The sequence below is a fragment of the Gossypium raimondii genome, chromosome 4 (assembly GCF_025698545.1).
Source record: "Gossypium raimondii isolate GPD5lz chromosome 4, ASM2569854v1, whole genome shotgun sequence".
Lineage (NCBI taxonomy): Eukaryota > Viridiplantae > Streptophyta > Magnoliopsida > Malvales > Malvaceae > Gossypium > Gossypium raimondii.
In genome coordinates, this window is record NC_068568.1 from 33,157,188 (window position 1) to 33,183,912 (window position 26,725).

At 38.4% G+C, this 26,725-nt stretch overlaps 1 protein-coding gene and 1 non-coding gene across 2 annotated transcripts; one reads left to right on the plus strand and one right to left on the minus strand.

Moving 5' to 3' along the window:
- Nucleotides 1-4,116: 4,116 nt before the first annotated feature.
- LOC105778990 (uncharacterized) lies at nt 4,117-11,175 on the minus strand. Its single transcript, XM_052629234.1, is given in 7 exon segments — nt 4,117-6,455; nt 6,458-7,609; nt 7,809-9,441; nt 9,625-9,924; nt 10,101-10,456; nt 10,459-10,893; nt 10,977-11,175. Coding segments are annotated over 7 exon segments (6,414 nt in total).
- Nucleotides 11,176-25,083: 13,908 nt separating this feature from the next.
- LOC128040789 (small nucleolar RNA R71) lies at nt 25,084-25,190 on the plus strand. The gene has a single exon (XR_008195595.1). It is a non-coding gene; the product is annotated as a small nucleolar RNA R71 (small nucleolar RNA).
- Nucleotides 25,191-26,725: the final 1,535 nt, after the last annotated feature.

Below are 26,725 nucleotides of genomic sequence, written 5' to 3' on the forward strand. Positions count from 1 at the left end.
CGATGCGCCCAAAATTGGTGCCTAGTTGATTAATTAGTGTCTTAGTGTCGAAAATTGAAAATTTGAAGAGTTTTTTTAAAAAAAAAGTACGATTGAAATATAAGATTCTCTTATTCCGAAGGAATATCACATCCAGCACGTTAGGACACGATACTCTAAACCATCGAAACCAAGATCACCTTATAGTTTAATGAAACCATGCTTTGAAGTTTTAAGAGGATATTTGGCTATTTAGTCGAACGAGAAATCGAAACCCAGCACGTTAGGGCACAATTTCCCGAATCTTCCAAATGCAAAATATTGCCTTATTTTGAAAGTTAAAAGGATATTTGGCTATTCGGTCGAACGAGAAATCGAAACCCAGCACGTTAGGGCACAATTTCCCGAATCTTCCAAACGCGAAATATTGCCTTATTTTGAGATTTTGCATTTCGAATGAATATTCATGGAATATCTTAAAATAGAATGCGCATTTTGATTACATTTAAAAAGAGTCGTTTAAAAACTTCGAAAGGATCATATGTGGCTAATAACAATATCACAATATACAATTGAAATAATAATGAAATAACATGCATAAAAGAATACACGTAGCATTGATGCTAGCAAATTCCAACATTAACATACACAAGTAAAAATAATGATACCAATGACAACATCACAATAATCATAATAAACACAATAACCATAATAATGAATTTAAATTTTGAAAGCATTTAAAATGGAAAATAAATAATAATGAAATATGATAGTAATAATAATGTCAAGAATACAATGTACAAACCAATGTATATATATAAAAAATGAATAATAAATAAAATAAATAATGGTGTAAATTTGATTTTTTTAAAAAAAAATAATAAATAAATAAGCACAAAAAAATATTAATGGAATTGTTTTGCTCTTTTTTAAAAAAAAATAAAAAAATAAAAATAAAAAAAATAAAAAAATAAAAAGAATTAACAGGCTTAGGACCGAATTGAAATCGGGCTAAAAGTTTGGGACCAAATTCGTAAATGAGTAAAAAGGGGTGATTCGGGGCTAAAATATAAAGCGCTTAAAGGCTAAAGGACTAATCGGGAGATATTCCCCAATCTTAAAACGCACCGTTCTGCTCGGACCAAAGTGGAACAAATGCGAAAGAAGTGGGGTCAAATTGAAAATGCTAAAGAAGGCAAAAAGACCGAATTGAAGCCAAGAATCAAAGTGAAGGGACCTAAAACGTAAATAGCCCATTCGGCCATCAAAACACGCGGATCCTCCGCTAAATGGGTCGGGTATTCGGGTCAGACGTGGAACGACGTCATTTTGGCCATTGTTGCCTGAACCCAAAACGGCGTCGTTTTAAACCCAATATAAATAGCGAAAATCAGAGAAAAAAAAACTTCACTTTCAATTTCAGCAAAAACAGAGAGGGAGTCTCTCAGACTCTCTCAACATCTCATCCGGCTTTTGGGCTTCCGGCTAAAAACCGCCGTGGCTTCCTCCGCAAGCGGTGGTTGGAACCACCGAAGCACCGGGTTTTCAACCCGTTTTAGAGTTTGCTCGAAGGCCCAGCTTTCGTATCCCCCAAAAGACCGAAGGAGAAGGGCTTTCCCCGTTTTCTCACGACACGATTCCGACGGCCACAAAGGGCTCCGACGATGGGTCTAGCGGGTTTTCGGGTATTCCCTTTTCTTTTCTTCTTATTCTAGATTCTTTGTTAAAAACGAGCTTGTAAAAAAGATGAACGAACCAATAAATGAAATAGAAATAAAAAGAAAATAGAAAACAAAGAACCAAAAAGGAAAAACGATTGGATTTTCAACCTCTTAAAATCTTGTTCGGTTTTTGATTCTGATGCGCGTAAAAAAAATACAAGTCGTAGATAAGGGCTCTTATAGCCAAGTTACAAACTCCCTAATGATTATTTTCGTCGTTTACGATTTGTTTCGTTGTTTGCTGTTTCGACTTTTTTTTTGTTTTTTCTTTTTGTCGCTTTTTCTGGCGTGTTGTGGGTGTTTTGGCAGGTGCTGATGTGACGGAGGCTGATGATAGGCGAGTCGAGCGGTGGTGGCGTTGAAGGCGCTGGAACTGGGCAGAGGCATGCAGCGCAGGTGGCACGCGAGGGGTCTCGGGCAGACGGCGCTAGGAGCGGCACGCCCTAGGGTTTTTGCTGAAACCCTTTCAGTTTGTGGGCTAGGTTTTAATTAATTTTGGGCCGTTCGGGCCATTGTAAATTTGGGTTTTTTATTTTCTTATTTGTTTTGTTTCCCTGGTGGGCCAGGCAAATTTTGGGCCTTACAGCTGCCCCTCTTTGCTCATCGTCGTGCAACGGGAATGAAGCAAAGACTTTTAAGAAAGGCCAAAATTGCCCGGTCTCGTCGAGTCTTGACTTCTTGGCTTTGCTCCAATCCACTGCGCTTTGTTGCTTCGATCCACTCTGCTGCAACTCCATGGGGATGAGATTGGTATCTTCAGCCTACTCCACTGCAAGTTCAAAGGGGGTAAGGTTGGTTTCGTCTGCTCCACTATTGCTTAGGGAGATAAGACTTGATGCGATTTGCTCCACTACTGCTTAGGGAGATAAGATCTATGGTTCTATCTGCTCCACTACTGCTTAGGGAGATAAGACTTTATGTGATCTGCTCCACTACTGCTTAGGGAGATAAGGTCTGGTTTCTTTTGTCTGCTCCGCTACTGCTTAGGGAGATAAGACTTGATGTGATCTGCTCCACTACTGCTTAGGGAGATAAGATCTGGTTTCTTTTGTCTGCTCCACTACTGCTTAGGGGGATAAGACTTGATGTGATCTGCCCCACTACTGCTTAGGGAGATAAGATCTGGTTTCTTTTGTCTACTCCGCTACTGTTTAGGGAGATAAGACTTGATGTGATCTGCTCCACTACTGCTTAGGGAGATAAGATCTGGTTTCTTTTTTCTGCTCTGCTACTGCTTAGGGAGATAAGACTTGATGTGATCTGCTCCACTACTGCTTAGGGAGATAAGATCTGGTTTCTTTTGTTCGCTTCGCTCTTGCTTAGGAGATAAGACTTGATGTGATCTGCTCCACTCTTGCTTAGGGAGATAAGATCTGGTTTCTTTTTTCGCTCCGCTCTCGCTTGGGAGATAAGACTTGATGTGATCTGCTCCACTACTGCTTAGGGAGATAAGATCTGGTTTCTTTTGTCTGCTCCACTACTGCTTAGGGGGATAAGACTTGGTTTCTTTCGCTGATCTGTTCTCTGGGGAACATGATCTGTATAATAAACCTAATTATGCCTAAAGATTAGGATAACATGATCAAAATGAATCAAATACTCCTAACTATGCATGTTTATGATGGATATTTGCATGAATGCAGAATGTCATGAATGATCCGTTCATGTTTGAGTTGTTATCGCCTGATTTTCATCAAGGCTCTACTGCTGATGCCTTCTCATTCAGCCGGCGTCCTTACCCGAAAAACCAGAGAAATAGTCACTCTTTAGACCATTCTTTCTTAAATGCCTTTGACTCTCAAGTTTGGTTAGTTCTAAATAACAGTCCTGTTTCAGGTCCTTGTATTATTTAGAAGTTTTCAGAGTAATATGCGAAACTCCCTCTGCTTGAATATTATTAGTCCATTAATCGTTATTTCAATGAAAAATGCTTGAAAGAGATTATCATAATAGACAATGTGAAAACGTGTTGAGAACTCAGCTTGAAATGACTTAGCCAAGATAGCAAAATTTGCTGAGATAAAATGAAAAAGATTATCTCAATAGATAAGATGAAATTTTATTGAAAGTAAAGCTCGAAGTGAATAAGTTGATCAAAATAGCAAGTTTTTCAAAGGTACAAAATGAATAAGATGAAAACAGGTGCCCCAGATATCGTAGCATGAGCTTCTCTGTGCAAACTTTTGGAGGACCCTTTGAACTTGATATGTGCTTAGAAAATTCAGGATGCTTTGTTGATGCCCCAAGCTGTAGTATCTTTCCTCTTATTAACTTGGAGAGGACCAGACTACCGCATGCCTCATCTTTGATCAAAAAAAACAATTGAACTGCCCATTCTTGGGTTTTCAATTCAATACCCCTTTGGTCTCAAGGCGCCCTTTGCGGGTTTTCGCCTTGGCCTCTCCCTTTTTTTTTTTTAGGCAAAGTACCTCTTCACTGAATCCGAATTCACAGGATTGGCCAAGCTTTTGCCATCCATCTCTGTTAAAATTAACGCTCCTCCAGAGAAAGCCTTTTTTACCACATAAGGTCCTTCCCAGTTTGGCATCCACTTTCCTCTGAAGTCCTTTTGTATGGGAATGATCTTCTTCAGTACCAAATCCCCTTCATGAAAGTTCCTAGGATGAACTTTCTTATTGTAAGCTCGTATCATTCGTTTCTGGTACATTTGACCATGACGGATAGCTCTTAACCTATTTTCTTCAATCAAGTTCAGCTGATCGTATCGGGATTGGACCCATTCTGCTTCGTCTAACTCTAGTTCTGATAAAACTCGGAGAGAGGGAATTTCGACCTCAATTGGTAGCACTGCCTCCATTCCATAAACCAAAGAGAAAGGTGTTGCCCTGGTAGAAGTCCTGACGGACGTTCGATAAGCATAGAGGGCGAATGGTAACTTCTCGTGCCAATCTCTATAGGTCTCAGTCATTTTCCCCACAATCTTTTTGATATTTTTATTGGCTGCCTCCACCGCGCCGTTCATCTTCGGACGATATGGCGATGAGTTGTGGTGCTTGATCTTGAATTGACTGCAAACCTCTGTTATCGTGCTATTGTTCGAGTTTAATGCATTATCAGATATGATCCTTTCGGGCATTCCATACCGACATATGATTTCCTTTTTTAAAAACTTGCTAACGGCCGCCTTTGTGACGTTGGCGTAAGAAGTAGCCTCTACCCACTTAGTAAAGTAGTCAATCACTACAAAAATGAAACGATGTCCGTTTGAAGCCTTTGGCGATATCGGCCCAATGACGTCCATGCCCCACATGGAGAAAGGCCATGGGGAAGTCATAACGTGAAGAGGTGAGGGAGGCACATGAATTTTGTCTCCGTAAATCTGGCATTTATGGCACTTCTTAGCATATTTGATGCAGTCTCCTTCCATGGTAGACCAATAATATCCGAATCTCATGATTTGTCTGGCCATTGTGAAACCGTTAGCGTGTGTTCCACAGATACCATCATGGACTTCCTCCAAGATCTGCTTGGCCTCCACAGCGTCTACACATCTTAACAGCACCTGATCCTTTCTTCTTTGGTACAGGATCTCTCCATCTAAGACGTAGTCATTAGCCAGCCTTCTCAACGTTCTCTTGTCATTCTCAGTTGCTTGGCTCGGGTATTCGTGATTTTTCACATATCGCAATATGTCCTGATACCAATGGTTGTCGTCTTTTTCCTCTTCCTCGTCAACGTTACAACAGTGGGCTGGAGCATCATAAATGCTCATTTGGATAGGCTTTACATCCTCTTGTTTATTTACTTTCATCATGGAAGCCAATGTAGCCAAAGCATCGGCCATTTGATTCTCATCTCGCGGGAGATAACAGAAAGTGATACCATCAAATTTCTCAATCAATTCGAGAACCAGCTTTCTGTAACTGATCAATTTGGGATCCCTTGTCTCCCATTCGCCTTTGAGCTGATAGATTACTAGTGCGGAATCTCCATACACCTCTAGTACTTTGATTTTACGTTCAATAGCTGCACGGATGCCCATAATGCACACTTCGTACTCTGCCATGTTATTTGTGCAATCAAAGTCTAATTTGCTGGTGAATGGATGATAATCTCCATTCGGAGATACCAAGACTGCCCCAATTCCATTGCCTACGGCGTTTGAAGCTCCGTCGAAGTTTAATTTCCAAACATCGCCTCTTTGGCTATCATCTTTAGCGGTTGCTACATACATTAGATCCTCATTTGGAAAATCAAAGCTCAAAGGCTCATAATCTTCTAAAGCTCTGCTAGCCAAAAAATCTGCTATTGCGCCCCCTTTTATAGCCTTTTGACTCACATAAACTATGTCAAATTCAGACAGTAAAATTTGCCACCGGGCCATCCTTCCGTTTAGAGCAGTCGATTCCATCATGTATTTCAGAGGGTCCAACTTTGAGATTAACCAAGTCGTATGGTATAACATGTATTGTCTCAATCTCCGCGTAGTCCAGACCAAGGCGCAGCATAATTTTTCAATTGTCGAGTATCTCGTTTCACATTCAGTGAACTTCTTGCTGAGATAGTAGATTGCTCTTTCTTTTCGTCCTGACTCATCATGTTGGCCGAGCACACACTCCATGGAATTTTCAAATACTGTCAAGTATAGTATCAGTGGCTTGTCCGGGCATGGTGGCATTAATACTGGGGCGTTAGACAAGTAATGTTTAACTTTTTCAAAAGTTTTCTGGCACTCCTCGTCCCATACACCTGGATTGTGTTTCGTAAGAAGACGGAAGATGGGGTCACTTTCTCAGTTAACTGTGAAATGAATCGAGCGATGTAATTTAGTCTTCCCAGAAAACCTCGAACTTCTTTTTGAGTACTCGGCGGAGGTAATTCTTGTATGGCTTTAACTTTGTCTGGGTCAATTTCAATTCCCCTCTCGCTGACTAAGAATCCCAGCAGCTTTCCTGATCTAGCCCCGAAAGTACATTTGGCTGGGTTAAGTTTTAGCTGGAATTTTCTTAACCTTAGGAACAATTTTCTCAACACTTGTACATGCTCCTTTTCAGTTCTAGACTTCGCAATCATGTCGTCAACATAGACTTCGATCTCCTTGTGCATCATGTCATGGAATAGGGTTACCATGGCTCTTTGATAGGTTGCCGCGGCATTTTTTAATCCGAATGGCATTACCTTGTAACAAAACGTTCCCCACATAGTTATGAATGTAGTCTTTTCCATGTCTTCAGGATGCATTTTTATCTGGTTGTATCCTGAGAAGCCGTCCATGAAGGAGAAAAGTGAGTATCCAGCCGTGTTGTCCACCAAGGTATCGATATGAGGCAGTGGGAAATTATCTTTTGGGCTGGCTTTGTTCAAGTCTTTGTAGTCTACACACATTCGCACTTTCCTATCTTTCTTAGGAACAGGGACTATATTGGCTACCCATTCTGAATACTTGACCACTTGTAAGAAACCAGCATCAAACTGCTTCTTAACTTCTTCCTTTATTTTTAGCAAGACATCAGGCCTCATCCTTCGAAGCTTTTGTTGAACTGGCTTACACTCTTCCTTTATAGGCAGTCGGTGTACCACGATATCAGTACTCAACCCGGGCATATCTTGATAGGACCATGCGAATACATCTTTAAACTCTTGAAGCAACCCAATGAGGTCTCGCCTTGTTCTCTTGGTAATGCCAGTGCCAATCTTTACATTCCTTCCCTCTTCTAAGCTCACGACTTCTACTGATTCCTTATAGGGTAGGATTTGTTTTTCTTCTTCCTCCACCATTCTTAACAAATCTGGAGATAAAAAGTTGTCTCGGTCATCTTCAAAACCCTGAGGATCATCCATACTCACGTCTTGTTCAAATAGGGACTCTGAGTCAGTAACAGTGTCGCTCATCTCGTTGATATCTGAAGACCTGCTATTGGGACAAAAGGAGGCCCAAATAAAAGAATCTAAGAATACTTGTATGCACAGCATGATTATAAATGGAATGAAAAAGAATGAAAGAATATTTGCTCAAGGTGAGACTGAATGATAAGTTTTCATTGAAATTAGACTTTGACATGTGCCTTTTACAAAAGATTATTGTTACCCCCAGGCTTAAGGCAACAAGTGTTCTGAACATTACTCTGAATTAGTTCTAAATGTTACAGGGATCTCTTCTGATCCGATTATTGACGCTACCAGGTTTGTAAGGGCGAATACCCGATAAATTCCTTTCCACCCTTTCTTCCGCGGATATGGCATTGATGTCCAACCTTCCAAACCTTCCTTCTGTAACCTCATCCTTCTCTTCAAGGTAGACAAATCCCCTTGAAACAAAAGTCCTAGATATATGGGGAAAGGTTATCGGTCCCCACTTGGCTTCTATCCTGCTCAAACGTGCTCTTCTCTTTTCTTGATTTTTCTCCATCTCCTTCCTCCTTTCCCTCGTATTAGGCTTATATCCCAAACCATAACAGTCCTGTTTGTTAACCAAGCTCGGTACTTCGACCCGTCCTTGGAGGTATTTTCCAAGTCCTCTTCCAGGCAACGCTCCCTTTCCCATCGTTAGCTGTAAACTCATTGACGTAGCTTTGGATATCTTAGGCCCTGGAATTTTACTCCCCTCGATGACAAATGTTGCATTTACAAATTCCAATGACCGGAATGAACATTCTATCGCTTCGCTATCGACCTCTATATATGGCGCGTCACTACTAACTGATGCGATGATGTCTTCTTCTGCACCTATAGTTACTAATCGGCCCTCTGTTACCAATTTCAACTTTTGGTGGAGTGACGATGGTACAGCCCCTGCAGAATGGATCCAAGGTCTCCCCAATAGGCAATTGTAAGATGGTTTAATATCCATTACCAAAAAATCCACCTCGTATGTACTCGGACCAATCAATAGAGGTATCTCGATTCTTCCCATCACTTTTCTCTCAGTGCCATCAAATGCACTCACTATATTTTGGCATGACTTCATGTGAGAGCTATCCACAGGCAGCCTGTTTAAAGTGGACAAGGGTAAGACATTCAATGCTGATCCATTGTCAATGAGTACCCCGGGTAGTGTACACCCCTTGCAACGGGCAGTAATGTGCAAGGCCTTGGTAGATCCCATACCACCTGGCAGGATCTCATCATCGTTGAAGAAGATGAAGTTGTCGGCGTTTATATTATTAACCAGGCGATCCATCTTGCTCACAGAGATATCGTTAGCAACATAAGTCTCATTTAGCACTTTTATCAACGCATTATGATGTGTCTCCGAACTTAGAAGTAGCTCGAGCACTGAGATACGTGCCGGTTGCTTATGCAGTTGCTCCACCACGCTGTACTCACTGTGCTTCAAGAATTTTAAAAATTTTCTAGCCTTATTTTTAGTCACGGGTTCGTTAACTTGTGATCCAATTCTGGCTGTCTTTGTTTTGTCTTGCTCAACTGCCACAGCTTTTCCTTTTGTAGGATCCCCTTTTGTATTTGTCGGGTCGTAGCGTTTTCCACTGCGCGTATAGAAACCTACATCATTACCCTCTTCTGAAGCATTTATCGGGTTTTCCTTCCCCGGGATCATCACATTGCAATTATAATTCCAAGGAACCTTTTTGCTATCCTGGTAAGGAAAGGCTACAGGCTTTTGGATTACGACCTTTGGCGCCAGTTGTATTCCTGATCCTGTGTTTCTTGGCCTTGAAATAATCACCACCGGGCGGTTTTGAGCTTTTCCCGCGGGTCCTTCCTCCGAGGCATAGACTTCTCCTTCTTCTAGTCCTTTGATCTCTTCATAAAATTCTAGCTCTTTATTGTCCATCAGATTTTATACTACGGCCCTGAATTCAGTTCAATTTTGAATGTCATGGCCCTCTTTAGCATGGAACTCGCAATATCTCTCTATTCCTTCGGGCCTTTGCTTTGATTCTTGCTTGATTAGGCCTCGATTCATCATTTGCCTCCAAACCCATTTCAGTGGGGTATTTACCTTCGCAATGTCATCTTTGATTCTCTTTCCCCCATTCTCAATTATTGCATTCACCCCTCTATCAGAAAGATTGGGCAACGGATTCCCTGCTACGTTTGGTCCTGATGGGTCATCAAGCTTTACGATCCCCATCTTAATGAATCTTTCCACCGCCTTCTTAAACGCAGTGCAGTTCTCAATCGAGTGCCCCAGTATCCCCGCATAGTATTCACACTGGGCATTCATGTCATACCATTTGGGGTATGGAGGTTGCATGGGCTCTAGATAATGTGGAGACACTATGTGCGCATCGAATAGCTTCTGATACAATTCCCCGTAGGTTATTGGAATGGGCGTGAATTGAAATCTCTCTGTGTTAGTCCTTGTGTTGGGCCTTGTGTTGGGCTCCTGCCTTAAGGGGACCTGGTAACTGGTAGTTATCATTTTGGGGGGCCTACGATAATCGGTTTTGAATGGCTCTTGCTATATGTGCTTACATTATTCACTTCGCCATCCTTTTTCCTTGGGGCTGATCTTTTGAAGTTTTCCCCTGCGTCTATTTTACCGCTCCTTATTGCGTTTTCAATCATTTCACCGGACATTACCATATCCGAGAAGCTCTTGGTAGCACTCCCCAACATGTGGCTGATGAATGGGGCCTTCAACGTGTTAATAAAAAGCATAGTGACCTCTTTTTCCAAAAGGGGTGGCTGGACTTGCGTTGCCACTTCCCTCCATCGTTGGGCATATTGCCTAAAACTCTTGTTTTGTTTCTTTTCCATGTTCTGTAACGTAATTCGATCAGGTGTTATGTCTGTCACATGGCCATATTGCTTCATGAAAGCTTCGCCAAATCTCTCCATGAACTGACTTTAGCACGACTCAGCTGGTTGTACCACCTGGTTGCGGACCCGATCAAACTGTCCTGGAAGCAATGGATTAACAGTTGATCATTGTTGACATATCCTGTCATTCTTCGACAGAACATAGTTATATGAGCTCCAGGACAACTAGTCCCGTTGTATTTTTCAAATTCCGGCATCTTGAATTTCGGAGGGAGTACCAGATCAGGAACCAAACATAAATAATTGGCGTCAACTCTACATTGGTAGTCGATGTTCTCCATGGCTCTGAATTTTTCCTCTAGCCATCTACACCGCTCTTCTAGTTGTTTTGGCAGGTCCGTTTTTGATTTCTCCATCTCTGCTATGTCATCGAGATCGGGGACCACAGGGTTGGTAGGGTTGTCCCCGGGGTTAGAACCCGAACCCACTTGAAAATGCACTGGTACTGAGGTGCCAGCTCGATATTGAGGTCCAGGTGCTCCTTGTGGGCCCATGCTTGTTGCGCTTGGGTGTTTGTCGGGGTAAAACCTGGAGGATAAACAGGATCCTCCTGATCACTTCCTGAATTAATCATAGGGCTCTTTCCTTTATCGGCCAACAATTGTGCCAGCTGGCTCATAATCCTTTGGGATTCCAATGCGTCTCGCTGAATTTTATCCAATTGTTCCTGCATCTTATCTTGCATTTCCTTTTGCATTTGTTCTAGCCTTTCTAACCTCTGATCCATTGCTTTTGTTTGACGTCGAGTGCCGTAGTGATATTTGGTTGGTGGATTTTTGTTGGTTTCCAGGGTAGCTGTGACAATTTTGATTAATTAGGTTTCATTTTAAGACTTTAATGCATATAATGAGATGTAATGTAGATGCATGAATGCAAAAAGAGGCATTGATTCTAATCCAATTTCATTAGAAAAACTCGACTAGAAAGCAAATTCCTTTACATGAAATGGATTACATATATGGCCTCGCCTTTATACCCAAAGCCTTAACCTTCCTAATGAGCCAAGCTAAATCTTGTCCTCGGCTCGATTCTGATTCATACTTTAAGCTCAGTACATCAGCCTGAACTGCTAGGGTTTGTAAATGATCAGCTACTTCTCGTACTTGGGTCACGGCTTCGCCCATAATGTAGTCCCTTTCCCTAATTTGATTTTGAGAGTAATGGAATTTCTCTTGCCACTGCTCGCTACTCCTTTCAAGAAGCTCCATTCGCAGTTCAGAGTTTTGTAAAGCATCTTCAAGCTCTCCTATCCTTCCATTCAATTCATCAATCTTTTTCAAACTTGCTTTTAGTTCGATCACAGAATTGCGACTGCGGTACAAATGAAGTGACTTTTCCAGTTCTTCCACCCGAGCTTTTAATCCCGCTTTCTCATTTTGACATTCTGATAAGCTTTTCTCCAAAACGCTTTCTCGAGCTCGGGCATCTTGGAATTCTTTCTCCCACTTGTCGGCCTTGGTTCTTTCTTCTTTAATCTCCTGGCGCCACTGCTCCGATGTTTTACCTAAACCGGCAGTCCTCATTGATAACCGTAGTTTCTTATAATCCGTTTTCAGACTGTCCAAATCCTCCTCGGCCTTGTTCTTCCCTTTCCTTAACTTCTCGGCTTCCAATTTATGGATATCGACGTCCAGCCCCAAACGCATCTTCTCCTCTTCTAGCTGCTCTATTTTCTTTCCCTATTCTGAACTCCTTTTCTCAAAGTCCTGCTTGATGATCTCTAATTCTGACGGAACCACTTGCAGATGCTCTTCTAGCGATTGCACGCAGCCCTCTTTCGGACCAGGGATATTGTCATTAACCCTTTTACTCCACCATCCGCAGTATTCAGGAGTTGTCATGGCCCCTACGGTAAAATTTTTCATCCGGTGAACTTGCTTCCATGCGTTAGATATTTCTCGAATTTTTCTCTTATAGTTATCATCCTTATAAGAGAATTCACATTGCGCCAGCCCATACGTCGCTGGTATGAATTGTCTCAATCCGTATTGCCTTAATACCAGCAAAGGGGTATATCCGATAGCTCCCCAAATTCCAAGTAGAGGGATCCAGTCGAAGTCCCCGCATCGATACAAGATCTCGTTAAGAATCATCCATGGGGCCCTCCATTCAACGTCTTCTTCTTGAAGATTTTGAAGGATCATCATCCATTTCTCCTCTGTGATGTCGTCTCTTCTTGGCGTAGTTGCTAATTCCTTTAACGGGGAGTAGTTTTCTGAGAAAACCCGATAAGAGACCTTTTCCACCTTCCAAAAATGACTATGGAACCACACCAATAGCAAATGCGCGCACCCGATGAACCTTCCCTCACCCGCTCTTCGACATGCATTTAGGGACCTGAAGGTTTCCGCCAAAATCGCTGGGACCGGTTGTCAAGCCTATCAAACAAATCTGAAACCGCCTCATCCACATGGCCTAATGCTTTAGGGAAGACAACAAGACCATAAATGCACAATGCAAAAATATCAACCTTCTTCTTTACATCCGGATGTGCCAAAATCAAATCTCGCAAGTTCCTCCAAGGTATGCATTTACTGTCCCCCTTTTGCTTAATCCGGGCTATGACCCATTGCTCGCTCATTCCTGTGATGCACATTAATTTCTTCAAGAAAGTCGGGACATTAGCCGATCTCGAATAGACTTTGTCAACTTGGAATTTCGGACACCGTAGCAAGGTCGTATATTCCTCTATCGTAGGTACCAAATCTACTTTCCCAAACGTGAAACAACTATAGGCCAGATTCCAGTACTGCGTAAGGGCTCGAAATAAGCACTTGTCTATCTTCACATCAAGTAAATAAGATAGATCACCGTAGTTGCTGTAAAAGAGTTGCTTAATCTCATTATCCCACTGATTCCATATCTCCTTTAATTCTTGCACACCATCCTAAGCCACACTAATGCAAGTGAAATCCCATAATTCTGATACGTATCCTTCCGCGAGGCTATCACCTTTTTCTTGCTGAACCTTTTCGGACCAAACTCGAACGGCCGCATTGTCTTCCACTTTACCAAGAAACTCCCTTTCCATGTTGAACTTTTCTATTTAGATATCGAATGTTAACCAACACCTCTTTAGAAATGAAATGTCATGCAATCCAAGCAAAATAGGATAAGTTAGTATCGCATATCAAACTAAATTTTAAAGCATGAAAGAAAAGAATAATGAGACAAATAAATTGCTTATTCAAGTAACTACTAGGGTTTGGTATGGATCTAACAAGGGTAAGCTCCTAAGGCTCATTATATGAGGTTCGGTTCTAGAGTAAAGGTACCTAAACTGATAGATTCCTCGATCCTCACCCATTATAGGCTCATACGGACCGAGTTCAGTTCAGGGGGACACATTTCCTTATGGCTACACGGAGATGAAAATCTCACGAAGACATAAGTACGGATGTATCCCGGAAGCGATCCACTATCCTACACGGAGGCGAAAACCTCACGAAGGACTAGTTTCTCACTCCCACTTAAAGGTGTGACCCACGGTCATGTAATGCAATGCAGCAGTATATCAAGCTTAAACTACCATAACAAAATCACAATGAGAAAAATCGAAATAAAGATGAATGAAGTGCAATGAAAGGATCGTAAATTTAAATCAAATCTTCAATTTTCGATGAAAAGACAAAAATTAATCAACTCGTGGCTTGACTCTCGTGTTACTTCCCCAGCGGAATCGCCAAGCTGTTGACACCATTTTTTTTATGAAACGGGGTCAACTTGGTTTTGAAAATGAAAACGAATGTGGGAGTCGCCACCAATCTTTTTTGATGAGGTGTGATCGGGTCACCTTGTAAAATGGTTGTTTTTAATAAACAATTTGATTTTATTAAAACAACAAGTTTGGTCCACGAAATTCAGAAAACAGGTTCGGGAGTCGGTTACACACGAGGAAGGATTAGCACCCTCGATGCGCCCAAAATTGGTGCCTAGTTGATTAATTAGTGTCTTAGTGTCGAAAATTGAAAATTTGAAGAGTTTTTTTAAAAAAAAAGTACGATTGAAATATAAGATTCTCTTATTCCGAAGGAATATCACATCCAGCACGTTAGAACACGATACTCTAAACCATCGAAACCAAGATCACCTTATAGTTTAATGAAACCATGCTTTGAAGTTTTAAGAGGATATTTGGCTATTTAGTCGAACGAGAAATCGAAACCCAGCACGTTAGGGCACAATTTCCCGAATCTTCCAAATGCAAAATATTGCCTTATTTTGAAAGTTAAAAGGATATTTGGCTATTCGGTCGAACGAGAAATTGAAACCCAGCACGTTAGGGCACAATTTCCCGAATCTTCCAAACGCGAAATATTGCCTTATTTTGAGATTTTGCATTTCGAATGAATATTCATGGAATATCTTAAAATAGAATGCGCATTTTGATTACATTTAAAAAGAGTCATTTAAAAACTTCGAAAGGATCATATGTGGCTAATAACAATATCGCAATATACAATCGAAATAATAATGAAATAACATGCATAAAAGAATACACGTAGCATTGATGCTAGCAAATTCCAACATTAACATACACAAGTAAAAATAATGATACCAATGACAACATCACAATAATCATAATAAACACAATAACCATAATAATGAATTTAAATTTTGAAAGCATTTAAAATGGAAAATAAATAATAATGAAATATGATAGTAATAATAATGTCAAGAATACAATGTACAAACCAATGTATATATATAAAAAATGAATAATAAATAAAATAAATAATGGTGTAAATTTGATTTTTTTAAAAATAATAAATAAATAAGCACAAAAAAATATTAATGGAACTGTTTTGCTCTTTTTTTTAAAAAAATAAAAAATAAAAATAAAAAAAATAAAAAGAATTAACAGGCTTAGGACCGAATTGAAATCGAGCTAAAAGTTTGGGACCAAATTCGTAAATGAGTAAAAAGGGGTGATTCGGGGCTAAAATATAAAGTGCTTAAAGGCTAAAGGACTAATCGGGAGATATTCCCCAATCTTAAAACGCACCGTTCTGCTCGGACCAAAGTGGAACAAATGCGAAAGAAGTGGGGTCAAATTGAAAATGCTAAAGAAGGCAAAAAGACCGAATTGAAGCCAAGAATCAAAGTGAAGGGACCTAAAACGTAAATAGCCCATTCGGCCATCAAAACACGCGGATCCTCCGCTAAATGGGTCGGGTATTCGGGTCAGACGTGGAACGACGTCGTTTTGGCCATTGTTGCCTGAACCCAAAACGGCGTCGTTTTAAACCCAATATAAATAGCGAAAATCAGAGAAAAAAAACTTCACTTTCAATTTCAGCAAAAACAGAGAGGGAGTCTCTCAGACTCTCTCAACATCTCATCCGGCTCTTGGGCTTCCGGCCAAAAACCGCCGTGGCTTCCTCCGCAAGCGGTGGTTGGAACCACCGAAGCACCGGGTTTTCAACCCGTTTTAGAGTTCGCTCGAAGGCCCAGCTTTCGTATCCCCCAAAAGACCGAAGGAGAAGGGCTTTCCCCGTTTTCTAGCGACACGATTCCGACGGCCATAAAGGGCTCCGGCGATGGGTCTAGCGGTTTTCGGTATTCCTTTTCTTTTCTTCTTATTCTAGATTCTTTGTTAAAACGAGCTTGTAAAAAGATGAACGAACCAATAAATGAAATAGAAATAAAAGAAAATGAAAACAAAGAACCAAAAAGGAAAACGATTGGATTTTCAACCTCTTAAAATCTTGTTCGGTTTTGATTCGATCTGCGTAAAAAAATACAAGTCGTAGATAAGGGCTCTTATAGCCAAGTTACAAACTCCCTAATGATTATTTTCGTCATTTTGCGATTTGTTTCGTTGTTTGCTGTTTCGACTTTTTTTTTCTTTTTTCTTTTTGTCGCTTTTTCTGGCATGTTGTGGGTGTTTTGGCAGGTGCTGATGTGACGGAGGCTGATGATAGGCGAGTCGAGCGGTGGTGGCGTTGAAGGCGCTGGAACTGGACAGAGGCGTGCAGCGCAGGTGGCACGCGAGGGGTCTCGGGCAGACGGCGCTAGGAGCGGCACGCTCTAGGGTTTTTGCTGAAACCCTTTCAGTTTGTGGGCTAGGTTTTAATTAATTTTGGGCCGTTCGGGCCATTGTAAATTTGGGTTTTTTATTTTCTTATTTGTTTTGTTTCCCTGGTGGGCCGGGCAAATTTTGGGCCTTACATTCGCCATAGTACCCATGTTTGAGTTCACATCAACAACTACACCGATATTATACACTAACCTGGTTGAATCCCTGGTTCCGTATAGTCCACTACTGCTAGCAGTTTCTAATTTTTTGGTGAAGCCAATCAAAACATATGAAAAGAGAAGGAAGGGAAAAAAGGAAAAGCAGTGCTTGGAATATTTTGGCATCGAGACAGACTACACAGTACTTTCGGAGGGGCTGGTTAAGAGTTTCTTACTGATTGTTAGTTTGATTGAAGTTATATAGACAATGTTTAGGACTGCATGTTTGACTCGCAATTAGAGTTGGTTTTGGTGTACGAAACGAAGAAGAAGAAACGAGTTGTGAAAAGTCTTCGTTTGAATGTACCAGGCTGTTTCTACCTACAATTCAATTAGAATAATTTTATGATTATAGTGTCATAAACAATTAACTATCATGAATCGCATTTTCCACTAATTAAAATTTAGGTTCTTACTCTAGCAATTGTATTATGTAAGTTGTTCATTGGCTTAGATGCTTTTATTGTTAGCCAAATAAAGAAGTTTGTATTTATGGAGGAATATAAAAATATTTTAATTGTACTTTAAGCTAGAGCTGGTAAGATAAGAGTACTTGTGTCAATTCGAACTTGTAAAAATTTGAATACGAGAAAACTTAAACTAGTAACTATATAAACCCGATAAAATTCGAGCTTGAAAGAATTCGAATATGAGAAAAATCCAAACCTGAGCATATCTAAGCTTGAAATAATCCAAGTGCGAGACAAACCCAGGCCTAGGGTCGAGATAGATCAATCTAAAACCTAAAAAAAGTTTGAGTTTATAACGAAACAAATAATAATTAATATAATTATATGATAATATTTAAAATAAAAACATAATATATATGAAAATTGATAAATATTTAATTTATGAAAATATATTTTAAATATTGTATAATCATATTAAAAATTATAATTAACAATAAGTCTTTATGTTAAAATATAAAGTAAAATAAATTTTAAAATATTGGTTATGAATATCAAATAAATTTCAAGTTCATAATCTACCGCCAGGGTTTTTTTCCGGATACAATAGCAAAGTAATTGGGGAATTTTATCGGGAGTTTCATAGAGTATGACACGAATCAGGTGAATCGAGGGTTTAAAAATTTTCTGAGGATTAGAGTTGATCTGGATGCCAGAAAATCGTTGAAAAGGATAAAAAAAAGATAATGATTTCTTATTCAAAATTTGTCTATGTTAATTTTAGGTATGAAATGCTCACTTTGTTTTGCTTTTTGGGTGGTTGCTTAGGTCATAATGACAAATTTTGTCCAGTTAGATTGACCAATGGTGGGGATGATTTGGAGTTGGGATGGAATCTGAATCTTAGAGCGCAATCAAGGAAGGCCATAACCATAAGCAATGTCTGGCTTCGAGAAGAAAAGGATGATGAGAATAAAGAAACAAATTGCTTAATGCATGGTTTAAGGAGGAATTTAGGGAAGGAAATTAGAAGGAACTTGTGGACAAATATTAATCCAATCTTGGGTTTTAATTTGGAAGGTTCTTCAAATCAGGATGCACTGAATATAGAGGGTCATTCCAATAAAATAGGTTAGAAGGAAATGGAGCAAGAGTTGGAAGATAACCCAATTGAGAGTAGGGAGAATAAGAAGAGGCCCCGATCGAATTTTTTGGATCCTAATGTTTCTGACTGTTAGGATTCGTTAGGATCTATGGAAGAGCAATTAAATGCTCACTCTTATATTTTATCGACGGTTGCTAGGAGGCATACTGACCGAGAGCCTTGAAAATATTAATTTAGAATGTCTGAGGATTGGGGAGTAAGCGGACTATAAAAAGGCTTCAGCAAACGTTGAAGACCTATAATCCCCATATTGCCTTCTTTATGGAGACTAAGATGGATGGTGTATGTATGGATAAGGTTAGACAGAGATGTGGTTTTGTAAATGGGATTGACGTTCCAACTGAATGTACGAGGGGTGGACTCAGTTTGGCCTGGAATGGTAATGATCTAGTTTAGTTAAGAAGTTTTCCAAATAATCACATTGATGTGAAAATTCAAGTGGAGGAAGGGGATAATCAATGGAGGCTAATAGGTTTTTACGGATTTTCAAAGTTACGTCATGGGGAGAAAGGTTGGAATTTATTGCGTCGATTAGGAAAAGATCAAGGAATGCCTTAGATTATCTGTGGAGATAGTTGGGAAATGTGCCCATATTGTAGTAAACATGTAATTATTTCCTATTTATTTGAATGATGAATAAAAAAATAAAGTTAATTTCACATTTCACTATTATGTCTTTTTGTATTTTTTTGTCTTTCATATTTTGCATGTATAGCGAAATTGTGACAAGAAAATATTAGCTCGTTAATTGTCTAAGTTCAAACTAAAGATAAGTGGCATTGTAAAAACGTTTACATTGCGAGAAAAATAACTTACTTTAATAAATAATCTAAATGAGTCTATAATCTCGTAAAAGAATTAAAATGAGAATTTGATTCAAATACTGAGAAGGATTATTGTCGTTTACAATTCCAATTGGGGAGATGGCTAGTCTTGGCTATCGGAGCAGTTGACTCTACGGGTAGAGACATAGATGTATTCATTGGTAGAATGATACATTGGACTGGACCCAAGATGAATTAATTCACTTGTGACGTTCATGGTGTGATTTACCTAAATCATGAGTTAGTCACTGACCATGCATATGCAACTTATGTGCTTTGATATAAGTGAAGGCTTATGCTCTAAAGATGATTGATCCCATAACTAGTATGTTGGGTGCATAACTTGTATATGGCATGGCTATACTAGCAACAATTGATTTTATAGCTCAATTAAAGAATTAATGATATCCTCTCATTGGCATTGTGTGGATTGATAAATAAGAAACGTGGCCACGGGTTGCTAGTTCTCGAACGAGCAATTTATCATAGTCATTTGTTGACAGTGGTCATATTAATCATTAAGAAGACACAACGGTGACAATGTGATAAAATAGGATTGTATTGAGTGAACGGATTTAACTCAAAGGAATTAAGGATATCATATGAGGATAACACACACATGACGAGGTCATTAGACAAAACAGTTGGATGAATTGTTTCCATAAAGAGTATATAATAAGAAGCTTTCAATCATGGTGCTTCTTGTGGACTGAATCCATGATTAAGTAGTTGCGAATTATCAAAACGATGCTTCTGGGCATAATTGTAATTAATAGAGCCTAATTGTATATTTATAATTGGTCCCTCTGCTAGCTCAACAAAAGCTCGATCGAACTACATTTGAATCAGAAGAAAATTATACGACTTTGGAAATAATTTAATTGAGTCGACTTATTCAATGTGGAGTTAAATTAGGTGGTCATGAGAATTGCTCAAGTAGAGAATTTGATTAAAAAATTTTCTTGAAAATTTAATTTGGAAAATCGAAGTGATTTTTGAAAAAATTCATTTTGATCAAGTAAAATAAAATTAATTGAAATTAATATGATATTTTTGGAAAACAATTGCCTCAATAAGTAATTGAACTTGAAAATTGGATCTGAGATCGTAAATTGGGCCCGAGAGCCCAAAATCGAGACTAAGACCCAAAAATTGGTTAAACCAAGCCCAATATGTGAAACCAGACCGATAGTCCAATCGATGGCTAGACCAAACCGGTTGGGTTATCACTAACCCAGACCAAACTGACAGTAGCCGAATTGGCTATTATTAATAAGTGAAAATGCTATGGCAAAACGAGAGTAAAAATGCAATGGCAATTACAAGAATGATGACGTGACTATTAATAAGTAAATGAACAGATAAGCAACTAAGGGAAAAGATACTACGGCAAAAGATAAGGGTTATCCGATGTTGAGTAGGAAAGTAGGGATTACTAAGAATCTACTTTTCTTGTCAACAGTGCCTCAACAAAATCATACTTAACCTACTGCTTAGAAGAGTTCTAAAATGGTCTGCTTCTTTCGAGAGCAAAACCCTCAAATTACCTTGCCTGTGTTTATAAGCTTTTAATATGGTACCCTGCACTGTTTCCTTCTGTATGAACGATACTATATGTCTAGAGTCTACTACAAGTATCTATCAAGTACTTGCTCATATCATTCAACCACAGTCTAACTAATCTAGCCTTTTCATTTAGATTAATTTAAGGGTATGCTGCACAGTCGACTATGTCTAGGGATTGCTCACATACATTTTCAAGAATAAAACAATTGAATGAAATAGTAAAATAATTTAGATTTATACTACAACCATTAAAGACAGTTAAAGTTTCATAAAAGGAATCCCAACCTTATGAGATTTAGCTCATAGGTTGGCAATTAAAATTCAAAACCAAAATATCATCCAACACTATTTTTATCATTCAATTCATAGAAGAACAAAGTAAGAAACACGGAAGACTTTGGGAAGATAACTTTCACCTGTCCAGTTCATACTCCAGCAGCACAATGTCCTGTGATGGCTAAGAGGGACTGCTTCGTCTTCCTCTTTTCGTCTCTACTCAGTCGCTACCTTCTTATTTCGCCTAAGGATCTTTACCATTGTTCGTCGTTTAGGGTTTTCTCCTTTGGCTTTTTATAGCTTTTTTCTAGGGTAAATCCATGAACCCATGTTTATCTTCTCCTCTTTTTAAATTATTTTTTCAACAACCCAAGATTATCTTCTCCTTTTTTAATTTTTTTTTCTAGGATAAAAACTAACAACCCAAGATTATCTTCTCCTCTTTTTAAAATTTTCTTTTCTAGGATAAAAACCAACATCCCAGGATTATATTCTCCTCTTTTTTTTAAGCAGATTTTTCTGATACAAGTAGAGTTGGGCTAAAACTATTTTGCATTGACTGTTGACTCAGTCTTCTTAGAATTGTCATGGCATTCGTATTGGCAAATTATCCAACCTTTTTCCATGAGAAACCTTCATTCCTTTATTTCTTTCTCCGCTTCTTCACCTGCCAAACCACCAAACCACCAAACACAACCTTTCCACATGCAATTAAAAGTAACAAATAATAATATTTAAGCATTATGCAATTTCTAAAAATGCTAAAATAATATCCTAAAATGTAACTAAGTTTACTTAAGTATAAACAATTGACTCAGTCTAAAGGCATGAATTATAACTCTTTTCAAGAGTTATCACACCTTTAAACATGAGTTCTTGCTTGTCCTGAAGCAAGATATGCATGAATGTATGAACATAAGAATTGCCATAGCAACATAATCACATTTGCATTGTGAGACCCTTAAAAGAGCATTTTGTACTTCAGTTCTTAGCAATCTTCTATGTCTAAAAATTTGATCAAGTTTCATAAGCTTATTTAGCAAAGGCAGTGCAGAAAATATTGCCCTAACAGAAAGAAAAATTCTAAGTATTCATGCAATTTTCACTATAGCAAGCACCTTTTAATTTACTTAGTTCATCTTTTAACTAACTTAGTTTTCCTTCTTTTTATTCTGACCTTATACATACTCAAATACATACATATCCATTTATTATGCCTATTTATTTATGTATTTTTACTAGGGGATTCAGCTCATGATTCTTTGACTCGACAATTACAATGGAGCATACACTAAATTGCTCAATACTCAATCATGTCACGATTTGAATACTCACTCATGAAGCAAAAGCTTTTGGCTAAAAAGATGGATGGAGGAAACAACTACCTCCTTAGCTACTCAGGTCGTTATTACAGTGGAGTGCCCCTAATTTTCTTTATTACACACTCTTACTCAAACTCACCTTTCTAGCACCAGCACGATGGAGCAAACAAAGTGGTGTTGACTTACTCGACAATTCTACGCATTGGAGTATTTGATTACTTTTTTTGAAAAATAATTTACGAATTTTCTTAAACATTGCCACTTTATTCATTATTGAATATTGCCATGCTACCGAATATAACTTCAAGAGTCTATAAATTCATCAAAAGAAACCTACTATGGATCAATTGTAACCAGAATTAGGATATCCTAATTTTAGGGGTCAATTTACAAGCAAGCTATCCTAAGATAAAATCACCTAATCCACTGTCACAACTTTTTAAGTTTATCAAAGAATTAAGCTCCTCATCGAACATCACAGACAAAAACACACTCATCACAGTCTAGACAATTCTTGGCAGTCATGTGTGCCACGGAAAAATGAATGAAAAATAATAAAAAAATACTAAAACAACATCCTCAACTAAATATCTAATGTAGTCTAGATGCACAATACACCCCCAAACCTAAGGAATGCATTGTCCTCAATGCATGTACATATATGTAACAGGAAACAAAAAAGATAGATATGCATAGAAAATGTCATGGAAAAAGAAATAAAATGCATGAGATAGGGAACGAGAACTTCCCTGGCTTGGACTAGAATGTAGGTACTTCATTCGGCATTGCGAGTGGATTTACGGGCACCGTGTTTTTTAGTCTCCGTGAATCTAGAAAAAACTGTTCATTTATTCAAAAAGTAAAAGTAGAAATGAAAACAACATGAAAAAATTAAATATAACCAATAATAACAACGAAACTAAAGTAAAATAATTAAAGAAAATATAAGAAAAAAAATAAAAATGCAACCTCAAGCATTGTGAAGGTCAATGGATTGCTTGTCTCGTTCCACATGAGCACCCTAGTAGTGCTTTAAGCGTTGTTCATTAACTTTAAATGTGACCCCCATTTTCATGTCTCTGACATCAATAGATCCATGAGGATATATGTGAGCCACCAAACAATTTTCATCAAAATTGAAAGGTCTATTTTGCTCCGGAAAAACTGCACAAAGGTCTCCGCTCAAATGAATCTTCATCATTATCAAAATTGCTGTGGCAAAATCTCATGAACTCTTCATCCATTGTTGTTTCTATCAAGTCAATGGCACGGTATTCTTCATTCTCATCAGTATATTTCAACACATTAAATACATTGAACGTGACATGTTGATCCTTCATCCTCATGGTCAGTTCACCATTTTGTACATCGATTAAAATCCTACCTGTAGCAAGAAAAGGTCTTCCAAGGATAATCGGTACATCTTTGTTAGCTTTACATTCTAAATGTGTGTAAGACTGATCAACTAGCTGTAACGTGACTATTGTGGGTTTTGCCTTCCTAATTCCTAGCTTCCTGAAAATAGAAAGAGGCATTATATTTATACTTGCTCCTAAATCACATAACGCCTTACCAACAAAATGATTTCCAATTAAACATGGAATAGTGAAACTCCCTGGGTCCTTCAACTTTGGAGGTAAGTTTTCATCAACATTGCTGTGCATCCTTCATTGAAAGCAATAGTTTCAAATTCTTCCAATCTACGCTTCTTTGATAAATATCTTTCATAAACTTCACATAATTGGGCATCTACTCCAAAGCTTGTACTAATGGTATGTTAATATGGAGTTGCTTCAGGACCTCCAAAAATCTTTTGAACTGAACATCCTATTTAGAGTTATAGAATCTCTAAGGAAAAGGTAGAGGTGGTCTTCCTTTAGGTTGTTGATATTGTTTTGCTATGACATTCTTGTTGGCAACATAATTTGATTCAGCTGCAACATTCTGTTGTTTACCTTTTTTAGGTACAGTGTGCTTTTCAGATGGCTCTAGGATCTTTACATGGTTGTTATTCAAGTTATCTTCTCTTGTCATGGTATCTTGAAACTGAGTATCACTTCTGAAAGTGATCACTTTGCAATGTTCTTTCCCTTGTGTTCTCCAATTTTCGGTATCACTTGGCAATGCTCCTTATGGCCTCGAATTTAAAGCATTCGCTAATTGTCCCACTTGATTCTCAAGAGCTCGTAAAGTTGTTGCTTAACTCTGGATTACAGGATCATTCTTGGCCATATATTTATTTAAAAATATTTCAATAGAAGTAGAAGATGATGCTTGACCGTGTTGAACATTTTTCCTTGGCATAGGTTGAACGTAACCAGGTAGTACATTTTTGGCATTCTGTCTTGTAGTATTGTTAAAATTCCCCGCACCTTGATTACTTCAATTAAAATTCAGATGCTGCTTCTACCCTGAATTGTAGGTGTTGGAATATGGGTTATTATTCCAGTTAAAATTACCCATGTAGTACATTGACACTGGGTTTGATGGCCATTCGTCAAACACATGATTTTCACCACAATAAGCACATGACAACTCAACTAATTTTAGCTCATAGACTGTAGTGGAATTTTTCATTGTTTTAATTATGTTAGCTAAAGAAGATACCTAGGCTGTCAATGAAGTAATTGCATCAAGTTTTATGGAACTAGTAGCTCTCTTACCTGCCCTAACTCTCGTTGTTGGATATTGATATCATTATTGGCTATCTTTTTCAAAATCTTATATGCTTCGTTGTAAGATTTATCCAAAAATGTACCATTGGCAGATGTATCAACTACCATTCCCGTATACACATTCAGCCTATTATAGAATATCTCCATCTGAGTTCAAAGTTGGAATCCATGCATCGAACATTTTCGAATTAAATATTTGAATCATTCTCAAGCTTCATATAGTGATTCATCCTCCAATTGCTGAAAAGATGTGATGTCATTTCTAAGCTTGGCATTCATATTTAAGGGATTATACCATAGCAAAAACCTTTGGCAAAGATCATTCCATGATGCCACTGTTCACGACGGCAGAGAATTCAGTCATGATATCACATGACCTCTTAAATAATATGGAAATAGTTTAAGTCTCAAGGTGTCTTCTTCAGGAACACCCTGCTGTCTAAACGAGTCACAGACTTCTAGAAAAAGTCTCAAATGCAATCTTGGATCTTCAGTGGGCAGTTCACCAAACTATCCTATTGTTTGCAAAATCTAAAACATTACCGGTTTCAATTCAAACTATTAAGCATGTATTTGTGGTCTAACTATCCCTGGATTCAGGTCATCCAAAATTGGCACAGCATGCTCACAGATTGGTCTATCTTGGTCATCTATCACCCCACGAACATGAGGATTAGTGCCCTGACCATTTAGATTATTATTGAGACCAAAACCATTTAGGTTATCATTGCGACTAGGATCGTTCCCGTTTCTAGCGAAGTTCTTTCGATCTCTAGGTCAAAAGGATACTCTTTGTTAGCATGAATACCTCTTCTCATGCACTGATGGAAAACTTGTAGAAATTAAAATAAAGTAAGTTAAATAAAACTAATGGAATTAAAAAAAACTAACAAAACCAAATTTCACCAAATTGTCGATCCTCGACAACGGCGCCAAAAACTTGTCGTGTGTGAATATGATATGCGAATTGTGCAAGTATACACGTTGGATCAAGTAATAAAGTTATGAGTGAGTATCGTTTCTACAAAGATCGGATTGAGGCACTAAAGTGGTCAAGTTTTTATAATAAAATGCGATTAATGTTATGGTAAAGCTATGATAAGTATGTAGTGGCAATTAAAAGTAATAATGATGTATGCAATATGTGGAATTAATGAATACTTGGAAATGCTATGGCAAAAAAAGAGTAAAAATGCAATGGCAATTACGAGAATGATGATGTGACTATTAATAAGTAAATAAACAGATAAACAACTAAGTATGCTATGGCAAAGATACTACGACAAAAGATAACGGTTACGCGTTGTTGAGTGGGAAGGTAGGGATTACTAATAATCTACTTTTCCTGTATACAGTGCCTCAGCAAAATCATACTTAACCTACTGCTTAGAAGAGTTCTAAAATGGTCTGCTTCTTTCGAGAGCAAAACCCCCAAATTACCTTGCATGTGTTTATAAGCTTTTAATATGGTACCCTGCACTGTTTCCTTCTGTATGAACGCTGCTCTATGTCTAGAGTCTACTACAAGTATCTGTCGAGTACTTGCTCAAATCGTTCAACCACAGTCTAACTAATCTTACATTTTTAAAATTTAGATTAATTTAAGGGTTTGTTGCACAGTTGACTATATCTAGGGATTGCTCACATACATTTTAAAGAATAAAAAATTGAATGAAATAGTAAAATAATTCAGATTTATACTGTAGCCATTAAAGAGAGTTAAAATTTCATCAAAGTAATCCTAACCTTATGAGATTTAGCTCATACGTTGGCAATTAAAGTTCAATACCAAAAAATCATTCAAC